Source organism: Pleurotus ostreatus, assembly GCF_014466165.1.
Source record: "Pleurotus ostreatus strain PC9 chromosome Unknown scaffold_7, whole genome shotgun sequence".
NCBI lineage: Eukaryota > Fungi > Basidiomycota > Agaricomycetes > Agaricales > Pleurotaceae > Pleurotus > Pleurotus ostreatus.
Genome location: NW_023503162.1, coordinates 853445 through 877584, shown reverse-complemented (window position 1 = coordinate 877584; position 24140 = coordinate 853445). Strand labels below are relative to the sequence as shown.

The 24140-nt window shown below is 50.5% G+C and overlaps 8 protein-coding genes across 8 annotated transcripts; 3 read left to right on the top strand and 5 right to left on the bottom strand.

Moving 5' to 3' along the window:
• Positions 1 to 377: 377 nt before the first annotated feature.
• PC9H_009480 (uncharacterized protein) lies at positions 378 to 2106 on the top strand (the record flags this gene model as incomplete). The annotated part of the gene is made up of 10 exons (XM_036778982.1): positions 378 to 504; positions 559 to 629; positions 684 to 775; positions 827 to 851; positions 906 to 974; positions 1025 to 1440; positions 1490 to 1598; positions 1652 to 1747; positions 1807 to 2010; positions 2065 to 2106. 10 exons carry the CDS (start codon positions 378 to 380, stop codon positions 2104 to 2106), a joined length of 1251 nt encoding a protein of 416 aa, XP_036628371.1.
• A 270-nt stretch (positions 2107 to 2376) lies between these two features.
• PC9H_009479 (uncharacterized protein) lies at positions 2377 to 3346 on the bottom strand (the record flags this gene model as incomplete). Its single annotated transcript, XM_036778981.1, has 3 exons — positions 2377 to 2582; positions 2632 to 2869; positions 2924 to 3346. The coding sequence occupies 3 exons, from the start codon at positions 3344 to 3346 to the stop codon at positions 2377 to 2379; spliced, it is 867 nt and encodes a 288-aa protein (XP_036628370.1).
• A 309-nt stretch (positions 3347 to 3655) lies between these two features.
• On the top strand, positions 3656 to 4843 carry PC9H_009478 (uncharacterized protein; the record flags this gene model as incomplete). The annotated part of the gene is made up of 4 exons (XM_036778980.1): positions 3656 to 3776; positions 3833 to 4201; positions 4254 to 4735; positions 4787 to 4843. The coding sequence occupies 4 exons, from the start codon at positions 3656 to 3658 to the stop codon at positions 4841 to 4843; spliced, it is 1029 nt and encodes a 342-aa protein (XP_036628369.1).
• Positions 4844 to 8835: 3992 nt separating this feature from the next.
• Positions 8836 to 9539, bottom strand: PC9H_009477 (uncharacterized protein; the record flags this gene model as incomplete). The annotated part of the gene is made up of 4 exons (XM_036778979.1): positions 8836 to 8949; positions 9002 to 9087; positions 9140 to 9235; positions 9281 to 9539. 4 exons carry the CDS (start codon positions 9537 to 9539, stop codon positions 8836 to 8838), a joined length of 555 nt encoding a protein of 184 aa, XP_036628368.1.
• A 182-nt stretch (positions 9540 to 9721) lies between these two features.
• Positions 9722 to 11835, top strand: PC9H_009476 (uncharacterized protein; the record flags this gene model as incomplete). Its single annotated transcript, XM_036778978.1, has 3 exons — positions 9722 to 9806; positions 9857 to 11319; positions 11371 to 11835. 3 exons carry the CDS (start codon positions 9722 to 9724, stop codon positions 11833 to 11835), a joined length of 2013 nt encoding a protein of 670 aa, XP_036628367.1.
• A 490-nt stretch (positions 11836 to 12325) lies between these two features.
• On the bottom strand, positions 12326 to 14441 carry PC9H_009475 (uncharacterized protein; the record flags this gene model as incomplete). The annotated part of the gene is made up of 13 exons (XM_036778977.1): positions 12326 to 12464; positions 12548 to 12664; positions 12728 to 12770; positions 12849 to 12887; positions 12943 to 13132; positions 13182 to 13195; positions 13250 to 13373; positions 13429 to 13532; positions 13584 to 13668; positions 13723 to 13786; positions 13833 to 14005; positions 14060 to 14208; positions 14258 to 14441. 13 exons carry the CDS (start codon positions 14439 to 14441, stop codon positions 12326 to 12328), a joined length of 1425 nt encoding a protein of 474 aa, XP_036628366.1.
• A 388-nt stretch (positions 14442 to 14829) lies between these two features.
• On the bottom strand, positions 14830 to 17094 carry PC9H_009474 (uncharacterized protein; the record flags this gene model as incomplete). The annotated part of the gene is made up of 13 exons (XM_036778976.1): positions 14830 to 14929; positions 14993 to 15136; positions 15202 to 15318; positions 15385 to 15427; positions 15483 to 15521; positions 15578 to 15775; positions 15890 to 16013; positions 16060 to 16163; positions 16219 to 16303; positions 16351 to 16414; positions 16472 to 16644; positions 16709 to 16857; positions 16908 to 17094. 13 exons carry the CDS (start codon positions 17092 to 17094, stop codon positions 14830 to 14832), a joined length of 1527 nt encoding a protein of 508 aa, XP_036628365.1.
• Positions 17095 to 18000: 906 nt separating this feature from the next.
• On the bottom strand, positions 18001 to 23963 carry PC9H_009473 (uncharacterized protein; the record flags this gene model as incomplete). The annotated part of the gene is made up of 29 exons (XM_036778975.1): positions 18001 to 18148; positions 18204 to 18281; positions 18345 to 18757; positions 18812 to 19058; positions 19113 to 19183; positions 19240 to 19315; positions 19378 to 19398; positions 19450 to 19584; positions 19640 to 19841; positions 19889 to 20008; positions 20075 to 20239; positions 20295 to 20451; positions 20503 to 20779; positions 20833 to 20923; positions 20979 to 21256; positions 21311 to 21339; positions 21396 to 21579; positions 21635 to 21730; positions 21780 to 21903; positions 21967 to 22140; positions 22193 to 22289; positions 22410 to 22685; positions 22737 to 22767; positions 22817 to 22824; positions 22877 to 22992; positions 23053 to 23087; positions 23141 to 23276; positions 23329 to 23526; positions 23579 to 23963. The coding sequence occupies 29 exons, from the start codon at positions 23961 to 23963 to the stop codon at positions 18001 to 18003; spliced, it is 4368 nt and encodes a 1455-aa protein (XP_036628364.1).
• Positions 23964 to 24140: the final 177 nt, after the last annotated feature.

Sequence of the window (24140 nt, the reverse complement as noted above, 5' to 3'; positions counted from 1 at the left end):
CCTGTGGAAAAATGGAAGCTTTCGAGCCCCTCATTCTTTGCCGTTGCTTCAAAAGACAGTATCTGCACGCCTGTCCGAGGGAAGGCAACGATGGCGCAGTATGGAGTTGAGGTAACAACGTAGAATATGACACTGGTCACTGGGTGCATCTGGAGGCGACTGAAGAGGTTAACAACGATCTACACAGTTGGCTTTTGAAACACTTCCCCACAGCATAAACACCTTTTTCCCAATGAATACTAAGACCACCTACTGTTTCTGTCACCAACTTGAGTTGTGCCCGCCCCTTGAGTTTGTTGTTGTTAAGTTCGGGAGCCGAATCCAGTCCCGAGAGCGCTCATGCCCTGCGCACCGACGCAGCACGACCAGTCACCACTATGTCAATATCCCAGCAACTATTCCATACATTCGAAACGGTCAAGGATCAAGCAAGGGATGCGCTATGGGCACTTTCTTCTTGCTTATGCCAGCAGTCTGCGAAAGTCAAGATAAATGGACGAACTTGTGAGGAGCCGTCTCACGTCGAAGACACGTGTACCTAATGATTTGTGCCAACAGTTACGATTGTCAAAGTCCTGGGCGAGGGAGGGTTCTCCTTTGTATACCTAGCTCAGGATGACCATAGCGGGGTGAGGCTCAATTAACCACTGACTGCACGGCTTTGCTAACAAAAATGGGTAAAGCGTCAATTCGCGCTCAAGAAAATACGGTGTCCGACGGGGAATGACGGGGTCAAGGAAGCGATGCGCGAAGTGGAGGCGTACAGGCGGTTTAGGTACGTGGTATGCTCCTGCAAGCTCCTACGCCAATTCATCTACCACGATAGACATCCCAATATCATTCGCATTCTGGTCTGCATGCGCTGTTTTGTATTCACTGCCGGCAACTGACGGAGTCTGTTATAGGATTCGGCGGTGGTACAAGACCCTGACGGCGAAGGCAAGATTGTCTATCTCTTCCTGCCTCTTTACAAGGTCCCGCACATCGCTATGTCACTAAACACGTTTGCTAACCCTAATATCAGCGGGGGAATCTCCAGGATGCCATCAACACCAACGTCGTGAACAGAACACACTTTCCAGAGAAAGAGATGGTCCGTCTATTCAAGGGGACATGTGAAGCTATCCGGGCAATGCATGATTACCGTGCACCTATCCGTTCAACTCCAAATTCGAACGCTGCGGCCGCTTCTTCGTCTAGAAATCAACAAGAAGCTGTTGGTCGACATTCCGATGACGACGAACGATTCCCGCAACCCGAAGGTGATGCTGAGGGTGGTTATTCCTACGACGGCGCTTCTGTGCCTCTGGTCACCCGTCAACGAATTGAGGAACAGGGAGACGTCGTATTCGATGGAGACGAAGAAGCCCAGCAAAACGGCACTGCTGACCCTAGTAAAACGGAACACGTCCCGTACGCCCACCGAGATTTGAAGCCGGGGTATGTCCTGTTTCCAAGCACGCTACTTGCGACTCATCATGCGCACAAGGAACGTTATGATTGCGGATGATGGTGTTACGCCTATCCTTATGGACTTCGGCAGTACGATCAAGGCGCGTATAAAAATCGACACTCGATCTCAGGCATTATTGCAACAGGTACGTAAGGACCGCCCGAAGCCCACCATGTTGTATACTCACCGTGGGTCCAGGATATCGCCGCAGAGCAAAGCACCATGGCATACAGGGCGCCGGAGCTGTTTGACGTCAAAACGGGGCACACGTTGGACGAGAAAGTGGATATATGGGTGCGTGTGTGCACCAACACCGCTCAGGCGTGTGACGACTAATGCTGTATTTCTTGTAGTCACTTGGTTGCACGTTATACGCTCTCGCGTACTCGCATTCGCCGTTTGAGAACACGCAAACGACAGAGCAGGGTGGTTCGATCGCAATGGCCGTTCTCAACGCGCAGTACAAGCACCCCGACTCCGCCTATTCGCAGGGCTCGAAAGACCTGATCGATAGCATGCTCAAGGTCAATCCTGACGACCGGCCAAATATTCACCAGGTGAGTTCGAAATACGATAGGGCGGATGGGTAGTTTGTCTTATGCCGCTTGTAGGTTATCGAAAAAGCGGATGCCGTGCTAAGGTCGCTTTCGTGAGCACGGCATGTGGTGGGTATCACCGCATGCGCTTTCCTTTCCTATCCTTATTATGTCGCTCTCTCTGGATTTGTCTGTTGGACATTGTTGCTACGTTAACTCATCAATATGAGGCCATTAGGCCGCCACGAAAGAAACGCATTCTAGATGGTGAATCATGATTGACATTTGAATATGATAAATGGATAGCGCACAATGTATGGTTAGAGGCGGGGCGCGCTTACCTGCCCATAACGCGATGCCTTGGGTTGTCCGCCGAGAACACGACAACTACGAAGGCTTGGGAGGCTTGGGCGACTTCTTAAGTTTATCGGCCTTCATTCGTTTCGGTCTTATACCTGTAGCCGTCACTTTTCGTGGTGGACTGGTGCCATCGTCACGGTCTTTCGCTGGTTCTACCACAACCCGTTTTCGTTTACGCTGCGGTGACGGTGACGCGCACTCTGGCTGCAGGTTTCCTATGGTAGCTTCATTCGCTTGTGCTTTTGCTTGAGCCCTTCGCTTGAGCCGCTTCTCTTTCCGTACCTGTGTAGATTTTTGCTGTGGAGGGCGCATGAGTGAGATGGTAGATAGCCATTCGACAATAATAATCACTCGCCCGTTTAGACGCGCGATTTGATTTCGATGTTATAGTGATACCATCTTCGGCCTGTCGCGGGTGGTTGGGGCCTTTTGGCAGCCCACCGAGGACTTCAGACGCTTTACCCGTGGGCTCAAAAGATTTTGCGAGTTTAGAGAAGTTCGTGAAGCGTCGTTTGTGGGCCTAAGCAGGACGTAACTGAGTCAGCTTCGAAAATTTACTAATAGTAGAACAGACCTTGGATTCTCGGTGAGCATCAATCATTTTCGACCCCTTGAATATCTTCCCCGGGCAGACGACGCACTGCCATTCACCGGCACCAGCATCCAGAGAGGAGACGTATATCGGATCATTCAGAGCCTCCTGAACGGTCACTTTCGATATCTCGTCGGTATCAGACTCTGCACCCGCGTCCCAGTCGGCTTCGCTCTCTTCATCCGCTTCGATGGGTCCCTCATCCCTGTCGCCAACAACGGGCTCTTCCAACAATTTTGAAAGTTCTTCGTCGTCTGAATCCTCATCCTCCGAGTCGACGCCAGAACTGTCCGATTCGTCCGAATCGGTATCGTTAAATCCAAGAATTTCTTTTGTGTCATCGTCGAGTCCGAGCTCGGCTTCTTTCTCTTTTTTCTGTATCCTTTTCTGAATGCGTTTTAGCATGATGGGACACTGGAGGGTAGATGATGAATCCCAAAATGGTAAGCATCGCGTCCCGGACGCGTGGACGCAAGACTGATCGATCGGGCAGGTCGGACAGCTGATCCAATTTGTGTACATGTTACATGCCCACTGTAGGCTCCAGATTTTGGGACATTCTGAGGATGTTAACATGGCTTGGCATTATCGGCGGTTGGGCTGGGAAGATGGAAGGCCTCAGTCGCTAAATGGAACTCGATTTCTTGATTCAAATGGCACAGCTTCCTCAAGTACCGTCGCCCTCGCCCCGCATCTGCACTAGGGCGCCCCAGCATGGCGTCGACTCTCGCAATTAATGCCAAAGGCACAGAATTTGCTTATATCGACTCTGGCCCACCAAAGACGCAGACTTACGTGACTATTTTCGCCCTACACGGCTTCGGTTTCTCAAGTCGTGAGTACTTACGCTGTACTGTTGTTCGATCTCTGACCTCTGTGGCCTTGAGTTAGATGTCTTCTCTAAGGTATCCGATGCCTTCAGAGCGAAGGGCGGGCGCTTCGTAGCCATTACCCGTAGGGGGTACAGGGGATCGACTCCGTTTGCTGCAGACGAACTTGCTGTGCTCGCTGAGGGTGACGAGGCCCAGAAGACGGTCTGGTTGAAGGATCGAGCAGTCGAGATCGCCAGCTTCATCGACAGCTTCATCCAGCAACAGAAGTTACCCGCTCCATCCAGCGACGGTAAACAAGGCGGCATCGCAATTTTGGGTTGGTCGGGTGGAAACTCGTTCACCGCTGCTGTCATTTCTTCTATCGATAGCTATGCTGAGCCCGTACAAATTCGCCTATCGCAATATCTACGGGCGCATATCATGTTAGGTGTGCAATTTTCCAAGCTCTTGACAATAATCAAGTATGAACATGTCGACAGATCCACCATCACTCTCTTTCGGCTTACCTTTTCCTCCCAAGACATACACCCCGCTCGCGGACATGTCAATTCCGGCTGACAAACGCGGCCTATCATTCGTCGCCTGGATTACATCGTACTTTCAGCATGGTGATCTATCCACCCGCAACTTAGATGTGATCGAATACGTTGTCCCGGCCTTCTCCCATACGCCCAGCATCTGGAACATGACCTTGTCCGACATATCTGAAATGGTGGATGAACCAGGCCTCAACGTTGATATGGGTTTGCTGGGATTCATCGCTACCAACGGCGCTTCTTACAAATCTGCGACGTTCGACAAATCTATCAAAAGCCGGTTCACCCACTTGCAGTTTTGGCTCCTCATCGGGGATCTCACATCCTCGTTCGGCCTAGCTGCATTGTGGTCTATTCAAGATGACGACAAAGCCAATGGCGGCGATAATGTGCACTACAAAGTGATTAGTGGTGCTAACCATTTTGTGAGCGTACTTCTTGTCACTAATTCTTCCCAGTGCTGAAAGATCCACCAGATGCATTGGGACGAACCAGAGAGGACCGCAGATGTACTTTTGGAGACATTGTCATGACAAGAGCATGCTTGGCCTTACTGTATCTACAGGCAACTGTTACTTTCGTTATTTCGTCATGTGAATTTTCTGCCTGAGGCCACACCAGCCTCCCCCCTTCGTCGTGCCCGCCAGCTATCAAGCACACCACTGGGCAAAGCACAGGACAGGGACCTGTTAAGGAAGCACTATGGCTTGGGCGTTGTCCCCTTTCCCCACTTTCCGGAAACGCTGCGGACCCCATGTACGGAAATCAACTTCTCTCTCGAACAGGACGGTTCCCAAAGGGGGTCAACTTCCTTCTAGCGCGTTCTATATTACCCGTCTTGGCTTGTCAGCAAGTTACATTGGTTTACCTTCTCCTCCACCGGCCAAGTGATGGGACCCACCTTGTCAGGGCGGCCTTCACAACACTCTAGGCGCCTGGCGGTAAGGGAACTTCACCACGCCTTGCGAAACCAGCTAACTTTGATGTGGAAGTCCTTGACTCTTCTCTATCGCCGTATTATTTCGCAACTCTGATGGGTTCTTATTCCCCTTGCATGCAGCCAAGCATACACAACCCATACACGCCACTGTAGAGAAGGTCAACCGAAATGGAAATGTCCGTTATCGCAAATGCTTCACGCCCGCTAATGCAACATCGATTGTTAGGAAACATTATGTGATTTCTTATCAGCGCCATTTTCGTCGCAAGTGATGGCATACTCAACCAGCGCACCACAAGGTTTCGAGCCCAATCGTTGGGGCCAACTCTGTAGGTTGCACATCTGATGAGACCCGAGACCTATACCCACCGTCACTGGTAGGTAGAACGTTTAAAGGAACGCAGCCTGTGTTATCAATAGTCTTTGGAAGCTGCGGAAGTCCCGTGGCAGAGATGCTGTGAGTCTCATCATATCTTGCCTGATAAAACATGATGCATGAATACCGACCAAGTAGGGTGGGAGGGGAAATTGGAAATTGTCTTGGCTGCTGGTCATTATCTTGACCTGGTCTGCGTATACGTGATATCTGCTCGGTGGTAGACCTACTAGCACCGTTTGGTAGCGGCTTAGACGATGATTGAGACAAAGAGTGGCGTCGTGATGGCGCATGTCGTTGCCTTCTTGCCCCTTAGCCACTTCAAGGTTCCTTTCAAGTGTCAAGGCGTACGACTGAGGCCCACTAGCGACCCCGCGCAGAGGGGACAACTCTTTACAGTGCTCTCCTTGAATTTCCCCCAAAGCATAGACAGGGGGGCTAACAGGGGCTAGCGTCGCAAGCGCAACACCTTACTCCTGTGGAATCGGACACACGGCGCGGGATGCCATATGATAAGGGACGGTAGTTGGGGGGACTTTACCTATCATTTGTTAGACTATTGGTAGTTGACTACGAACTGAGGAACCACAAAGTATCCTTGTTCAGCAATCAAGCTATGAAAGCAACAAGAACGAAGGGAGACCGAAGTTGGCTCGCCCAAGGCTCATTAAGCAAGGTCCCCCCGGTACCCCGCTCGGTAGTCACTTGGGGTGAAGGGGACAATCACATAATCTTCTGGGGCCCAATCTCGCCACCACTCCGTACGATCCATCACCACGGGTCGAAGTGAGCGAAGCTTGACTGCCCGCGGCGTCCCCCTGGTAAAGCAACAATACTCGGGAAAGCTCGCAAAGGGACCGACCCGGAAACTGATATGAGTGAGTGATGGAAGTCTATCGAATGCACTGAGCACATTGCCGTGATCCCACGGGGGATCTTCCTCCATAATGTCGAATTGCTGCGAAACGAGCCAGCCAGCATGAAAACGCAGATGGCGGAGCTTGGTTGCTTGAAATATATTTGAGACAGGACATCGGGTATCGGTGACTGCAACGAGGTCAAAATTATGAATGGAGAGAAATAACGTACGAACTTACAAACAAGGTATTTATTTCTAAACATTCCAGATTTGGCATTCGTAGTACGATAGCCGCTGGGGAAAGTTGCCCTTCGAATTTAGGATAGCCTCTAATGATACAGACCACCACATCCCGGAGGGCTTCATTGTTGACACACTCAACGGGTGATTTGGTTTGTTTTGACGAGGGTCTTCGTGGCAGCCGACGGTAAGTGAATCGTACGAAGTTTAGGAAGAGTCGGAATTCGAAGGGAAGGGTAGGTATTGTATGGGATCGATAGACGTTGTAGTGACTTTTGCGAGGCAAGAAACCATTCAAAGCCTCCCGAATCCAGTTGCAAGAGATTTGTATACCATGCAAATGCTTTGAGTGCAAATGGGGGTTGCGAGTTCTGTCGTTTGGAATCTTCGAAGAGGGTGCGAAAGTTCAGAGATTTTGTTTTTTTGCGGCGACGACGAGGGGTAAACGCGTAGATCTTCGAGATTCGAAAGTGACTTTAGAATACTTTGAAACAGTGGATAATGGTCTCCTTGGAAGGAGTTGCAGGGAAGAGATAAACTGTTGACGTAATGGGCACAACCAGAGTCCCTGGCGATGCTATGCATGAAATTGCTGGCCATTACTGATATATCAGCATCCGAGTACCCCACGCGTGGCGCCGCGCTCGACATACCAGAGGCAAGGAAAGAGACACTGGCGTAGATGTACGGTTCGACGAGGCGGCGGAAATCTTGGGACACCAGGAGGAGATTGAGCAGGGACCCTTTGTCTTCGGCGTAGTATCCTGTAATGATTCGTAGAATATCAACAGGAACTATTGGGACGACCATAGCGGGGAGTTGAAGACATGTATTCGATCCGGGGTATCAGTACTTAAGTATTCATTTCAATTTCGAGGGACCAACGAGAATGGCTTCTTGAGATTGGCGGACCGAAGAAACCGTTTCCCCTGGTGCACTTGGCTGGAGCGCTGATAGACGCTGGTGCTGGTGGTCGAGCGCTTCTGTGAAGAGGAGAAAATGGACCAAAAGCCCTACCTACGGACGCCTAGTAGTCGCTTTGGATGGCTTAGACGAGGCGACACCCGAGCAAAGACTCGCAATTCGTGCCACCAGTCCCACGCACGGAATGAAGCAACATGCACTGCAGCAGGCAATCTGTTGCACATGGACTGGTCCAATATTCTCGATGGTGCGCCTTGATCGCGATGTATCGAAGACAGGTGTATTGGAAAAGTGACGGAAGACCATTTCACCTAGCATGATAGAGACACAAATCCCAGCACATGTGAGATACGTAGGCGCGGTAACGCTGCCTGAAGGGTGAGATAGGTGAATAAACGGACGATGCCAGATCCTGCAGCGTGACTTGCGCTCCGGGGTCCTAGACATTACGCAGGTAGACGGTTACAAAGTTGCGGGAAGTGGCTATTCGACCACTAAGTCCACGCGAAGGTCACGACGACGACCTGTCAGTCTGTGTGCCTCTAGGCACGCCGATAAATGCCCCACAGACGACGCAGGTCGTGTATCGCCGCCATGGTGTCCTTGTGGAGAGGTGTCTTAGTAAGTGCGCTGGGTATAAGCAGTGGGCTAAACGCTCCATCGAGAGAATGGTAGTGGAGGCTCCGAGAGTAGGACACCCGGAATACGAGTAAAAAACTTACATGCGAAACCTTGAGAGGCGATTCTGTGGCGGTCTGAGGGGTGCACCATGATAACTGCTATCCATATTTGAGCCGTTGTGAGGGTGCGGAATACCCATCCACAATGTACTACATCAAGTGACACACAGGCGCCAGCTGTTGCCCCAAGTTCCTTCATGACAAAATACTGGGTCATTCATGATGTCTTTATAGGTTGGGATCAAGGCATCAGTAGGCAGCGACGAAGTGGCGAATCCTCGACTTCAAACGCGGGGTAAACGAAGGCGAGATAAAAGTCTGGGATTGGTTAGTTCTGTGCGCGAGGGATTAACGCCACCTATCTTCTCAAGTCCCAAGCTAACAGTGTCGCAAGAGTGTCATCGAGGCTTTGCCTTCAGCATGGAGGAAGCCACCAGTAGGGTGTTCGTCGTGAAGTGAAGGTGCTGGTGATGAGCGCAGCCATTGATTAAGCAAGGGTATTTATGCTAGTCCGAAGCGTGCGGCTCTACAGAAACCTCTGCAACGAGGCGAGAGATATCGGAAAAGGCTGCCTTCAATAGATCCAAATCGGCGTCGAGACTTTCGGCTCTGGTTTTGACCTAAGGGGCTTCGAGTTATGAGAAGTAAAGAATATGATTCGAAGTTATTTACCGCTGCTATAGTATCACTAGCAGCAATCAGCTCGTGATGATGATTGTATACCAATGACTGTCTCTCGCCGTCCAACTCCCTGATTTCTTGGAGTAACATCAGTATAATAGTCAAAACTTAGTGCCTGCATATTAATACCTGTCAATAGTTCGTTCTCTCGCTTGAGCAGAGTCGACAAGGATGCTGTAGTGATCAATTGCTCGTAATACGACTTCGCATCAAAGGCGCTGGAATCTGAGAAGCTGTGAGCCCAACGTATACCCATGTGAGCTTCCATACCGAGACTCATGGGGTCAGCAGTGTTTCCAGGAAGCGGGGGAGGGGGCCCGACGCCCAAGCCATAGTGCTTCCTTAACAAGTCCCTGGCCCGTGTTTTGCCTGGTGTATTCGATGCTTGACCCGCGCGACGAACAGGAGGAGAGTGGTGTGGCCCGGGGGTGGATGAAGGGGAATTTCTGAGCGGTGAAGGAGGTGGTCGAGGTATCGAATCCGGATTGCGACTGGCGGGACCAGGAGTCGATGGAGGACTGAGTGGCATGTTGTATGTAAGAAGTGTTATGAGCGTGGGAGGTGAATACTGAGTGTGAGAAAGCTTGGTTGCGTGACATCCATCACGTGACGTGACCTTCGCGTAAGGTGCAGGCGCGCTGATCCATCCTTAGCCCGCAACCACCACCTTCCTGTAACTTTATTGGCACTTTATTGGCTTATTTAAACTTCATGCAAGCGGACGATCAGGAAGAGGTTATTGCCGACAGCGAAGAGGAAGATATCTATGCTCCATTGGACACCACTCATGAGACAAGTGAGTCAATGACATGGTAGGGATATCGACTGTTGACTCCCACCATCCAGTTGACCATTATGAATCCACCAGAGTAACAAGACCCTCCTCTGTCGATACTTATGGGATCCCGACGACAGAACCCTCAAATATTTCTAACTTCACCGATCTACCATCCACACTGCTCGCGCGCTCAGACATATCCTCAGTTGCGATTTTCAGCACTGTGGGCGACCTAGCTACTACTACTGGCTCTACTTCACGCCCAAAACCGCGGCCGATTAAACGGAAAAACGACCTTGACATCTCGAATTCTGCATCCTCGTCTTCCGCACTACCTCTCGTTGTGGATGATGACGTCAAGAAGAAAGACCGCCCGCGCCCGCGACCAATCAAACGGAAACAGTCCACCGTAGATTCCGACCCTCATCTCGAAGCTGGAGGTATCGAAGGCGCTATTGTTCAACAGACGAAGGATAACTCTGGGCCGTACGGCATGGACATCGCGGAACGCGCGAAAGTGAGACGGCGTACGGCGAAGGAGAAGGCTCTATCAGTAACCGAACCTTCATTGGCCATTGTCCTCCCCCCTCAGAAACATAAGACAGGCAACACCCACCCAGAACCCTTGGAGGTTATCGAATTGTCCTCGGAAGATGAGCTATCCATGGCAGCTCCAGCACGGCCTCGAAAGGGCCCGAAGGCCAAAGGAACTCCTCGAGGGCGCGCCATCTCTGATACTGTTATTATGGCAAATCATACGGCGCCCGTCACTTCTTCTCAACCTACTATACCAGTCCCTTCATCGTCCTTATCTGGTTATCACCACGCGCCCTTGCATTTACCCCCATCCGACATCCCCGAATCACCCCTCACTGAACCTGAGCACCCACCAATCGCGGCGTTGTATGAGCCAGATAGCCTTGACATCGGACCGCAGCTCGACCAAGGACACGAGCCGTCGCTGTTCACTCCCGAACCTGCTGCGCGCAAGCGGAAACGTGGCGTTATTTATGACGACGACGAAGAAGACGAGCTCGCCACTATCAAGCCGCCAATCCCGACATTCTTTGCGTCCTCATCGCCGCCTCTGAACCCTGTAAAACAATCGAAGACTCCGTCGAAGAAACAGAAATCTTATATTCCTCTTGAACCCCTCCCGGAAGCAACTAAGAAGAAGGCCAAGCCGCGATCGAAGAAAGAATCAACGGCTGTATCAGCCACGGGAGACGGCGGCAGTACTGCACCCAAGCGCAAGGGGAAGGGGAAGAAGAAAAGCGACGAAGTTGCTAATGTGCCCGACGAAGAGGTGGAGGGTTCCCATCTAAATATGGCACCGCCGTCAAGGTTGATTGCCACGCCCGATCCAGACGATGATAGCACCGGGCGTGCAAGGGAGGAAGCAGCCCTAGTCAACGGCCCTCCTAACCCGGAATCCAAAAGGAAGGGAAATCGTAGTCGAAAAGCAGAAACTATTGCACCGGAAATGGCTCTGCCCAGAGTGGAACCCTTTGAAGAGAATCCACCGGCGAAGGTAGGTCACCTAGGCTACGTTCATGGCCGAGATGCTCACAGACTCAATCAGGAGAACCATCCGCCAGTAACGCCGGCCAAACCTCCTGGCAACACTTCGTCAAGTGCAAGTAAATCGTCGGGATCATCTCTCACATCGCGCTATTCCATCGCACCTCGTACGAAATCCACGCCTATGTCTGAGCTAATTCGGCGCGTCAACTCCATGCCTGGCTCCCCATTCGCTACTTCGCCAGCTGCCCGAACGGGTTCGGCATATTCACCGTATCTCAAGACGTCTAAGAGTACGTTGTCTAGAATAGCTCCACTTCATCCCAATAGACGAGCACCGCCCCCTCCTCCACCCCCTCCGCCGCCAAAGAAGAAGACCAAGAAGGAAATTGAGCGCGAGGAAAAATGGGAAGAGGAGCTGATTGAGAGCCTTGGTGGGCTGGATGCTTGGGTAGCTTTGAGCGATGCAGATAGGAAAGACCTTCGTCGAGGGAAGTTTGAGATGGAGATGAATGGCTGGGATTAGGGAAGCTTTGTACGACTACCTCACATAACAGCGACTACATTGTACAAGCTGTTTTCTCCGGCTGATTGGTTTGAGAAATACAGTTCGAAGCCTTAGCGGGAGGAAATGACGGAAGATGAGCTCTTATAACTCAGATATGTCGTCTTGAAGCCGAACGTTCGTTTCCCAGTCTTCGTACTGCGGCGCGAGTCTCAAGGACACTTCAACTACTACATCCAAATTGGCAACGCCCGATCTGTTAGGACACGTTAGCTGGCACCAGCTTGTGTGTATAGCAGCATAGTAATGAGTTTCGACGTGGAAGTCAGGATATTATGTTCCTGGATGTAAGTAATGCGATGCTGCACTAGCCCTATTCCGAACCTGCGAGCTCCGATCGGTAGACCGGGGGCTGATCTTGCACTTGAAGGGGTTTGGAGAACTAGTGTACGTAGTACACGCAAAAATCAGCACAGATATAGATCGGTTTAGTCGCAGCTAACTCACCTCACTACACCAGAGCTGAATTCAGGACGAGTGAAATGGGGTTGCCTTCAAGGTCTGTGTCTGCGGAGATTTCGAAAGCGGCCAAGATTGAAGCCACGAAAAGGAAGACTGAGTTCTCGGCGAGGTGCTTGCCAGGGCATATCCTAAATCCGTGTGAAGTTATTGACGTTGAACATTTGGAAAGGGATGATAATATGAAGGGAACACAAGACAACGAGATGCGCACCTCCGACCGAAACCGAACGAATAAGTAGCCGGGTCAATGGGAGCATTTTCGTCGAGAAAGCGCTCAGGTATGAACTGGGAGGGCGAGTACTGGTCGTTGCAGTCGCTAGCTATGGCCCTGGAAAGAGTGAGGGATTAGCCCATGTAGAAAATGATAACAAGAAAAGTTGGTAAGTAGTACCAAATGTTGGGGATTACGATCGCCCCTTCGGGAATGAAGTGACCTATAAGATATTACCATTTATCGAGTCAGCAGGCAAAGTACCTCTTCGCAAATCTCGAGTAACATATGGTTTACTTACCTAAGTAGCTGTCATCTTTCGCAGTGCGGCGGGCGAGACCTAGAGATATCAACGCGTCAACCTAGGGCGTAAATTAATGGTCTGACGACCATACTCAAAGGGACAGCGGGATGCCACCGTAGGGATTCTTTGATCAACGCCTCCACATACGGCAGGGAGCCCTTGTCATCTAGCGTAGGCAATCTCCCAGCCCCAATGATGGAATCTATCTCTCTGTGACCTCGGTCTTGCTTCTCTGGATGAAGTGCGAGAGCTAGAATCACTGTCAAGACAGCGGAGAATGTCTGCGAAGCACTCTGAGTCACAACACGACTGGTACGGCAAGTGACGCACTGTTTCTGCCCCAGCTGAAGCACGGATAGTTAGTGAAGGCAACAGACATCGGAAGTGGAGGTGCGGACCGCCATATAGAGCACCACATATCCATCTCACAGCATCTTCGTGATCTTGTTTGCTACTAAAGCCATGATCTGAGGGGTCCTCAAGTAAATGCTGGGCTAACGAGGAGGGCGCAATTCCCTCTGCCTTCGGTCATCAATGATTTCAGATCTATCCTTAAGTTAGATCGACTTTGGCTCACCATTTGCTTCTGAACATGATGGAAAGGCCTGTTGATGAAGTCCCGAATCGTACTCCTGTCGTGTTCCACCTGATTACGGAATAACCAGGGGTGCAAGCCTTTGACTGGGGCACTAATGTCAAAGGAGTGTTGCCAGCTAATGGGTTGAAACTCACGACTTGGAAATACATCCGCTAGATAAGTCCCAGGGACCGTGACTCTAGAGACCACAGACATCGCTTCTTCTGATAGTGCAATAAACTGAATGTACCGTTAGCAAGGTCCTCCAGGCACTGCTAGGGGCCAATGAAGTACCTCGTCATCCAACGAGCTTATTGGAATCCCGTAGGTTATGGTAAGGATGAGACGCCCAGCAGCACTAAATAAAGTCAGATAGCGTTGAGCAGTGGAATCAAATCGCCAACAGCCTAATGTGGTTGCGGAACGATTCAGGCGTGTCAAGCAATGCCATATTGAGGAGTGCAGCGATATCTTCTTGAAGAGGTTGATACTGTTTGATAGCCCCGGGACTGAGAGCAACCCGTGCTAACCTGCGCCGAATTTTCCAATCGTCATCGTATGGTTGGAGAGCAAAAGACTGTCACGAAGGCAGGCATGAGTGAGAAATGACGGATGTCGGAGTGACACGAACCTTGTCGAGATCGAGCAGGTCTCCGGCAACAGTGAACACGGGTCTATGAGAATATGTCGACCCTCTCGCATCAAGAAGTTCCTTGATAACCGTCATATCGCCCAGAACAACAATGGAAATCCCCAATCCATGAAGACGGAAGATACTTCCTGAGGTTCCGCATAAATAGATGGAAAATCAGGCAATTAAACTACCAACCATATATATGCCTCCACTCCGTGAGGAGGTGCCATGGTTGGATCGAGGGAATTTTGAGGAGGTTGCCAACGAGGGGCCATCCAGGGGGCCCAGGGGGGTACTTGTACCGAGAGGGTTTCCCCCAAACCCAGAGTAAGCAAGTAACAATTAACAATGTGCCGATTGCTAGGATGTCTGTGATCATTGTCGCAACGAGGAGACAATGTTGTCCAACTGTTGAGTTTGAGTGTTTCCTTCAGGCTGGGCAACACTGATAGATGAACAGGACTCGTATAGTGGTGCCCAACTTGTTGCGCGTTCCTGAGGGATACGATCAAACATTCGAAGCTAGCTATGCAGACTGAGAATTGCGCACCTGTGGAAATTGTGGAATCGATGGAACGACCCCTTGTTATTTAACATACAGCGAACTTATTCTCACCAAAGTTACATAACTAATAGAAATCCGTTAGGCCGATTGCAGCCCAAGCGCCACTCATTGATTGATAAAGGCCCCATCGCAAATATAAACAGGCCGCATGTGGCCCTCGTTATCTCGCAAGGTCATTTGGGCATACAGCGGAGACAGCCCATCATGTTATGTACGATGCCACGGCAGCAGCCCTATCGCGAACCTGTACGCCCCGTTCTGCAGATCGTAGTTGAATCTTGCACTTGAAATCCTCAGGAAAGCTATGTACAATGATAGACAATAATGAGTAGGGCATGCGTGCAGGCCATCATTAGGGCTCCTACCTAATGAGGCCGGACGAGAATTGAGGGTTGTACGCAATAGGGTTTCCGTTATCGTCTGTTTCCGGGGATACGTCGAAAGCGGCCAAAATAGAAGCGACGAAAATGAACACAGAGTGCTCGGCGAGTATATTCCCAGGACAAATTCTGGGGAAGATACGCATAAGTGATTGAGTCGAGAGCGGGAGATATCTGCTAGCGACGGGACGCACCTACGACCAGAACCGAATGTGTAACTATTCGGATCTAGAGGAGGATCCGAATCCAGGAAGCGTTCTGGTAGGAACTCTTTGGCAGGATATTTTCCTCCGCCGTCTCTCGATATTGCCCTGATGCGTTACACGCCGCACAAGAGTCAGTGTGTAAGTAGTGCAGTCTGAAAGCAGGAGCACTACCAGATATTCGGGAAGACAATAGTGCCGGCTGGAATGAAGTAGCCTATTGGCATCATGGGTTAGCAGGGACCTGATCCCGAAGGCCCCTTTGGACGTACCTTCCCACACATCATCACGCGAAGTCTGGCGACCGAGACCTATAGAGACAAGTCAGTTCATATCGGGATGGTAGCTTGTGAGGATGTTGGCATACTGAGAGGTACAGGGGGTTGCCATCGCGTGGCTTCCTTGATAAAAGCCTCCACATAGGGCAAAGACCCTTTATCACCTAATGTCGGCACCCGGTGCGTGCCAACAACAGTATCTATCTCCTCCTGTGCACGGGCTTGCTTGTCTGGATTCATCGCCATAGCGAGTAGTGTCGTTAGTACGACGGCATTGACCTGCAACGCTAAATAAGAAGGGGAGGTCGTCAAACACTGAATGAGCCCACCGTTTCAACCCCGGCTACCAAAACCGACAATATCGTTAGGCGAGACGTAGTATGATAAAAGAGAATAAGCACCCAGATAGAGTGAGCCCGTCAACCATTTGACAGTGTCTTCGTATTCGTGCCGATCGACAAATTCTTTATCATCTTCATGAACAAGCAGTTTTTTAGCAAGCGAGGGTAGGGCGCTGCCTTCGGCCTTCGAAAGGTATAGTGAGTGCATATATGTGTACAGGCAGACTTACAATCGCTTTCTTGACGTGATCGAACGGTTTGTTCAGCGAGTCTTGCACAATACGTTTGTCGCGTTGAATCTCGTTACGAAACCACAAAGCGTGGGGTTGCTTGACTGGGGAAGTTATTTATCATTGGGCTCTCGATACATCGAAGGCGACACGCCTTACGAATGGGAAAGAGATCTGCTAGGTATGCGCCAGGGTTCGTGGCTTTTGAGATCACCTTCATCGCCTCTTCAGCTAGTACCACATGCTTTGTCCGCAGTCAGTGATCTACATTGGTGGAGAGAAGTGCGGTACCTCGTTGTCGGATGTTGCTACTGGGATTCTATAAGTTACTGCGAGAATCACGCGGCTGACGGCACTACAGTTGTACGACACATACTTAGACAGTGCATGCAGAGACGGTGGTGGAACATACAGTCGAGTATGATGCTCAAAGGCGTCCGGGTCTTCTCGTAACGATTCACCAAGCAGGGCTGCAATGTCCTCTAGCAAAGGGTGGTACTTTTTGACAGCGTCAAGACTCATAGCGGTCCGTGATAACTTGCGTTGAAGCTTCCAGCCGTGGTCGTGCATGCGTAAAGGCATCAACTGCGGTAACACAGTACGCACAATAAATGCAACGTCATCACCAGTCGAGTATTTCATAACTGACCTTGTCAAGCTCCAGTAAGTCTCCAGCAACGGTGAAGCGCGGCCTATCTGAATAAATGCCTGGCCGTTTCTCGAATAACTCGGCCACTAATTCCACATCGTTAAGGAGTAGGATAGAGACACCTGGCCCGTGGAGATAGACCAGTCTCCCTGAGGACCCTGGTGAGGGATCCTGCCTAGGAAATGGCGAGAGCACCTACCATATGTTTCCTTCCATTCAGTGAAACGAAGCCATGGATGTTTTGCCGGAAGTCTAAACAAATTGCCAATTAAAGGCCAACTTGGAGGGCCAGGAGGGTAAATGCGATTAAACCGCTTGGTCCTAAGCATTAGCCAGCAGGCGACGCCCAACAGAGGCAGAATGATACTGAGATCGCTGTTTGCCATTGGCGGGTGCAAGAAGTGAAATGAGCTTCGTGTCTGTATATCCACACATCAAGCTATATCAGGCTCCTGAGAGGTGGCAATCAAAATTGTTCGTTCCAGAAGAATCCACAAAGCTTCAGTAACTGCTCCACGCAAGCCTTCGAATCATGAGGGCGACTCCGACGTACCGAGTTGGGATCGAACTAGCTATACGAGCCTTGTAAACATGCTGAGCGCCCTATCAAGTCGCGATCACTGGTCTTCGTTCTTCTTTGCTCGTCGTCGCCATCGTACTTGGCTTGAGCTTGAGCTTGAGCCTGTCAGTATCAAGTACTGTCCGTGGGAATGAGCTTTGCTTTGTTTTGTGTGCATACGCTGCGAAACAGTGTCTCTCATCAAGGGCATTTGTAGAGTGGAAACCGGGCCGTAAACCTGTCCTTCTGGCTGGAATGGTGGGATTGTTCGCTACAATTCTGGCTTGTCTAAAAGCTACGCCGCGATCGCTTTGAGCCGCTGCATCCAAGGCGCGTTCAATGGCAAAGTCGGTGGGCATAGCTTGCGTTCTAAAATGTGATGGTGGAGGTAAACGTTCGTTCACTTTGGTGTACGACATGAGAGTAATCAAAAATCAAGATCACGATCTAATATAGCAGATGCTTTCAGCTTCCTCCTGTCTGGACCATGGGAAATACTTTCGGGTGGGTTGTCTATCTCTACTCTACTCGGACGTCATTTTCAAGCAAACTGTCGATATATACAATTAGGCCTTTAATCGGCGGGTCGCTCGCCAATCCTGGAAGCCGCTGGCCTAGTACACCTGGGAAGATCCATGATAGTTGGTGTTGAAGTCCGGTCTCAGGAAATTAGGGGAAGAAACACATTATAGAAGCATAGTCTACAACTTACTACCTCAAATCGACGCTCACACTAGTCCAGAGATCGCCTCTCCAGGATCTTCGTAATCTCCCGGTGTTCTGTAAGCCACGCCGGGAAAGTCGCCTCCAGCGCGCCTTTGCTACGGAAGCGCTGCTCGATGAGGTAGTTGGCGAACGCTATCAGGGTGCCATAGCGATACCTGAAAGGTAGAGTGTTGGTGAGCAATGAAATGGAGTAGGGAGAGGAGTGCCTACAAGTAGTTGACGGTGATGCCGCGTAGCTTTTGCTCCTTGAGGCTCCCTTTGGCACACGCATCCACTTTGAGTTTATAGCTACATTCGTCGCAAGTCGGCATTGGAGAAATCAAAATCAGGAGAACAAAGAAAGCAACGTACTCATAGATCGCCTTTCTCAGATTCTGTACATCCTGCATCATATCAATCGCCTTGTCCGTCATCTTCTTCGCCGTCTTCCCATGCGAAAGCACCCCAACCAACTGCAGGATCGTCTTATACTCTCCCTGGAGGTACGCTTCCTCCTCTGACGGACCGTCAATGGAATCATATGCCCCACCAGATTCTTCATCCTCTTCATCCTCCTCTTCATCCTCTTGTACATAATTCTGCTCATTGGCACTCCATTGCATGGTTGTGGAGATCAAACATGCGGTAACCATCCCTGTTGTCGTCCGCCCGCGTCCCATCTGGCAGTTGAAGATGAAATCACCAGTAGAAGAATCCGACAACCCTTCCCGCACGCGCTCAACGAGCTGCCAAAGCGCATCCGGAAGCGGTGCTTGCTCGTCCGTCTATCAATCGAGACTGAGCCCTCCACACCAAAATAAACCTTTCATCGTACTCACGATTGCCACGCGTCCATAATTGATCCTGTACCCGTCCTTCACCATAACATTGAACACATCCCTCGGAGTCATAATCTCATCCTCTTGCACAGGCTCCCACAGAGGCACGATACTGAACACACCCGGCCTCTCTTCTACCTCGTCGTGCAAAAGAACACGTCCGTTGCCCATGCGCAATTCACGTAGAATGTCCTTCTTAAACTGGTTCTCCATCGCTTCGACGGTGGCCGTTGTGACTCCAGTTGCCCTGTAATTGGAAATAATGAGAATTGGATAAAATAACTAGAGTGGGCAAACGTACTCGACATTCTCTAGGGGCTTGTCCACTAGGCGAAGGACATGCGGCTTGCCCGCAACGTAGACAACGGGTTCCTAATATAGATTACTCAATTTGCTGAAAATGTCTTCCAGAGATAATGAAGGCATACCTCCCGTAGAGAAGTCCAATAAACCGAATTCTTCCCGTGGGGTCCTGCGTCAACGCGGAGCAGTGCACGTCTTAGTCTGACCACAAAGCGAAGGTCAGTTAGTCATGAGAGGCCGATAAAATGTCTCCAATTGCTCACCCATCTACTGTAGGCATACCGCTACCAGCAACAAGTCAGTGGAAGACAAACAGAAATAAACGTAAGGCCAACCTTCCGCATACCCTCCTCCCAGCATTCTCATCTTGAACGACGAACTCCGTAGTGAACATATGTGGAGACGTGCGTCTCGCCAATACATTGAGCGTCAGAGGTACTCTTCGGAAGTTAGGCGAACCGTCAATGCGTCTGGGGATCAGGTACTTGTTAGCGGGAATACACAGATGAGAGGGGCCTCGCGTACTCAGGTAGAGTCATCTTCTGGAGATTCGAGAAGAAGTCGCTCTTCAGGATCGTTGAGGCGGAGAGAATACTACCAGATCGGTTAACGACGACTTGCTTGACCTCATCGGGATGCGCCATATCCTCGGTTACCTCTGCCCTTTCGAGGGGCTTGAGCGCATTGATTCCAACGGTGACCAGTTCCTTTTGAAACGTGCCGATGACTGAAGGAACGTCAAGCAGTGTCAGTGATCAACGTAAATAAACGCACCAGGTCGGCTCTTGACAAACGTCTCAATATTTTCAAAGGAGCTCAATGTATCAGGCTCCGTTGACTGCAGATAATACTGGAACACAATCAACTCGAAATACCGTCTCAGGTTATGGAGGCCTAATTATGCAAGGCATCCGTCAGTGATATTGTCAGGTAACTAGTTATAAAAGGAGTTAGAAAGACCTTTAGTAGCGTGCACGCGCTTCTGCTTGTCATCGGTGGCCTGCTCTGCTCTGGTACGAGCTTCTTCTATAGAGTCCAGGAGGCTGTACACTTCGGCGCATTGTTCGATCGCTTCGTCGACGGTATTCTTGACAGCAGGTCCCTTGCGCATTACCCGGAGCAAGTCTATGATGATTTTAGTCACAAGAATTCGGCAACGAGGAAAACGCTGGGGACTGACTATTGATGATTTGGTAGGAGTGTCGATGTTTTGAGGGGAGGACGACCTCGTTCCCATTCTGTGAAAATGTAGACATCGAGCGAGAGGTACGCGGGGTGGGGGGTACAGTGACCCTACGATGCAAATCCAGCCACTGCTGGATCAACACAATGATAATCTGAAACTGACGTTAGATTCTGCCTCTAGTGTAGAGCTCACGCGCACGCACCGAAGCCAGAGTGCTCCTCCCGCGACCCAATTGGCAATTCAGGACAATAGGCGTGTCCGCTGACTCGTTCACAACAAGCTCGATCAGCTCAGTCAAATCGGCGAAGTCTGGTGCACGCTCAGCCGTAATGGGGATCCGACGATACACGAGTTCTACACCAGAGCCAAAGGTCTTGTTTCCGGCCATGACCTCCTTGAGAACAGCGACGTCATCCGGGCCAGCATCTTCCCATACAGGGACCACCGATCCATCTGAGGTTTCGGTGTGAAGGAGTAATCTATGGGGATGGGATTGGTAGGTCAACATGGACTGTTCGACGGGCACACGTACCTCCCACCGAAGGCATTCAGCTCTGCAACTACATCATCCTTGAGTCTTTCTTCTAGCACTTCCAACCTAGAGGCAGAGATGCCACCGTAATCTGATTGTTAAGGGAAATCAGTGCGAGAAAAAAGATACGATTCAAGTCAAGACACCTTTCATATTCCGCAGTGAGAACCCTTCTCGCCTCAAACAATATGGGGCACCATTGACGTATACAATAGGCTCTTCGCGAAGGGTGATCCAGACTATCCGGTGGGCGGAAGGGTGAGCTTCCTTGACACGACCAACTACCTCGTCGATGGCCTCCAATGTTGGTTGTCCGAGAGCATAGATCTTCGTCTTCGGAACTTGCCTGAAGTTGATGGCGCCACGCACTCCGTGTTCTACGTAGTGAGACTCGCTGAGCCATTGGTCCGACTTGAGGAGTGTGCTGTGGGGAAAGGTCAGTGTTGTAATCAATCCACATCCGTGGATCTGAGCGGACCTTTCTCGTAGGATAACTCCACTGCGATTCTAGTCGGAATCGGATTGAGAGGGAGGGCTAATAATCGAGCACCTAGCACACATACCTTGACAACGTGGTCAGAATATTCATCACCCAAAATCTGGCCACCAGCAATGGCTACATCATTCCTGCGCCCTGGGACTAGCGACCGCCCTGACGAGCCGGTCATGGAAAGAGCAGACAAGTCGTTTACTGGGGCGAAAACGTTCAGTCGTGAGCCATGCGACTTCCTCAGGAACGAGACTTGACTACAATCGAAATCAATACATAAATAATGAGAAGAGATCAAGCCCCGGTACTCACTTCCATATCTCCGTCCGGGCTTTCAACCACGCTGAGAAGCTTTCGCCGAAGTTGTCAGTAGCTTCTACATAGCTCGTGAATGCAATGATAAAGAAGCTAAGCCAGAATATTGTCAGTATCGTCCCACAGCACGAAGAAGACATACTATTTCTCCAACGCTTTGACGGCTTTGTCCAAGGATACCTCCCCTTTAACCTCGTCCATACTGGTTAACGAATACTTCAGTCGGTGAATGAGAATATCTTCTCGCAGGTTTGTGACTTGGTCGGCTGGTGGAGGCAGGGTTGACGAATCAGATGAGGTTCGGAGAAGAAGTGCACGCGACAACGTACTGGCGTCGATTACCCGATCTACGAGCTTCTTTGCCTGTAGGCCATGGTCCAAACAACCCAGTAAACTGAGTATGATTCCATAATTACCCATGTGTACTTTGCGAAGATTGTCCAAGAGCGAGTACTGAGACATGAGAAGTTCCACAGCTGATTGTGAGTTTCTGTCAGGTAGGCCTGTGGCGCTATTGTGAGGGCTACTTCAGGATGCGAGGTGCCCGGAACTTACTTTGCTGTAAGAGATACGTCAAACGCAAAAGGGATTTGTTGAGATCTTGCTGGGCACTGGCCTGCTCAAGGGAATGGAGGATCCTTGATTCCATTTGCTGGAAGTCTAGGCGTTACATTATGATTTTTTGTACTCAAGATGCTATGCTCACCGGGTTTGTGGGCTTCGCGTGAAAGAACGTTCAGCGTTGGTACGGAACAAGATGCGGAAGGCGCACCGTATTGAATCCAGAGCCGGAATTACTCAACGAACCGTTGCCACTTGCGCTGTTCGAGTTGCTAGTGTGCATGGCCAAGGAAGCAGCAAGACCCACCCCCTTTGTTGTGTAAGGGTCCGGAAAACCCTTTGCCATTATTTGCTTGCGTCTCACGAGAGAGGCTGCAACCATGGCGAAAGTCGTTCGGACGGCGCCCATGCCGCAAGAGAACACGCATGCCGTCTGGAGGGGATCCAGTGTCTTCAAAACGCTGACATAGGCATCTAGATAGTTATCCTATCAAGAGAGTTACTCCTGCATCAGAATAACGAAGCGGAGAGGACGTGCCTCGATGGGCCTATCAGGAGAAATGGGAATCCTACACTGCAAGTCAGCAATAAGCACTTCACAAACTACTCTATATTCACCGATAGTACTACGGCAGAGGATCAGCGCGCCGATCCTATGTGTGCAAATAGTAGACTTACGTCGACATTCCACCCTTGTCCTTTCATGGTCTCCCAGAGTTCGCGAGATGTCTTGACGTTTCCGGTGTCCACAGCTGTCCATGTTGGAAGAATGGCTCCCTCGCCACTATCTGAAGCTACCAAATCGCATTATATGTGAGAAACCAGTCGGTGGTTAGCGCGCACACAAAGCTGACCTATCTCATTGTGAGTCAAAACGACGCCGCCATAGCTGAAGAGTAGGGTATCAGCTCATGCTCGTCCATGTAGGAAACGGATAGTGACCGAGAGGCTTCTTGTAGTATATCGTGCTTGAGTCTCAACTCGATGGCTTCAAGGTTTTCTGCACGATCAGATAGAGAGAGGGTGCGTCTTGGTTCGGCCACATCACGAAGCACAAAGGGTCGGCCAGAGATATACACTATAGCATTGCTCGATCTGGGCTATCCTGCCTAAATTACATTCGTACGCACCTATAGGTTCCTCACGAGTGGAGAACCATACGACGTGAGTTGGTTTATTGATGTTTGGTCGACATCCAAGGACAGATAATATAGCTCTTAGACCCTGCGTACGAGGTTGTGCGGCTCCGAAGACATTTAGCCCGCCCACACGAGGCGCTCGGAAGTTCGGTGCACCATGTACGTTGAGGTCCAGATCCAATGCTCTCCCTGGGACATATCAAGAACTAGATCGTAGCGCAACATGTCATTGGCAACTCACCAGAAGGATAGTGGTCCGTTTTCAATATAAAGCCACGCGATAGCACACTCCCGCTCCGAGACTTTACAACCGACGGAAGCAAGCGTTGCAGAGAATCTAGGGGTGTCCCACCAGAGCTATTCGCTGGTGACTTCCTCCCCGTTACATGACTTTCACTGATAACCCTCTGAGCGTTGCGTTCACCCAGTGCTGGAGGAATTGACGACGGTCGTCCAAACGAAATCGGCTCCGACTGAGCGGGCCTCATGGCCATAGGAATGGCAAGCGGCGCTGAAGCAGGACGCGCCGAACCATCTTCCGATCGCCCATCCGGCCTTTCTGAGCCTGATGTTGCGAAGGTACGATCTATAGCTTGCCGAGAAAGCGCGGATTGTCTGTCGGACATGCAGTATTATTAGGCGAAGAGAATCGTGCGCGAATGAGGGGTTCACAAATTTTTTGAGGTGCCAGTACAGGATTTATGATGAAAGTCTGTAATGAAGGAAGCAGGCGTTGTCCTCAAGGTCCGTCCTGCCTTGAGGATGTAGGCCATGTTTCGATTCGAGCGCTAAACGAAAGCATC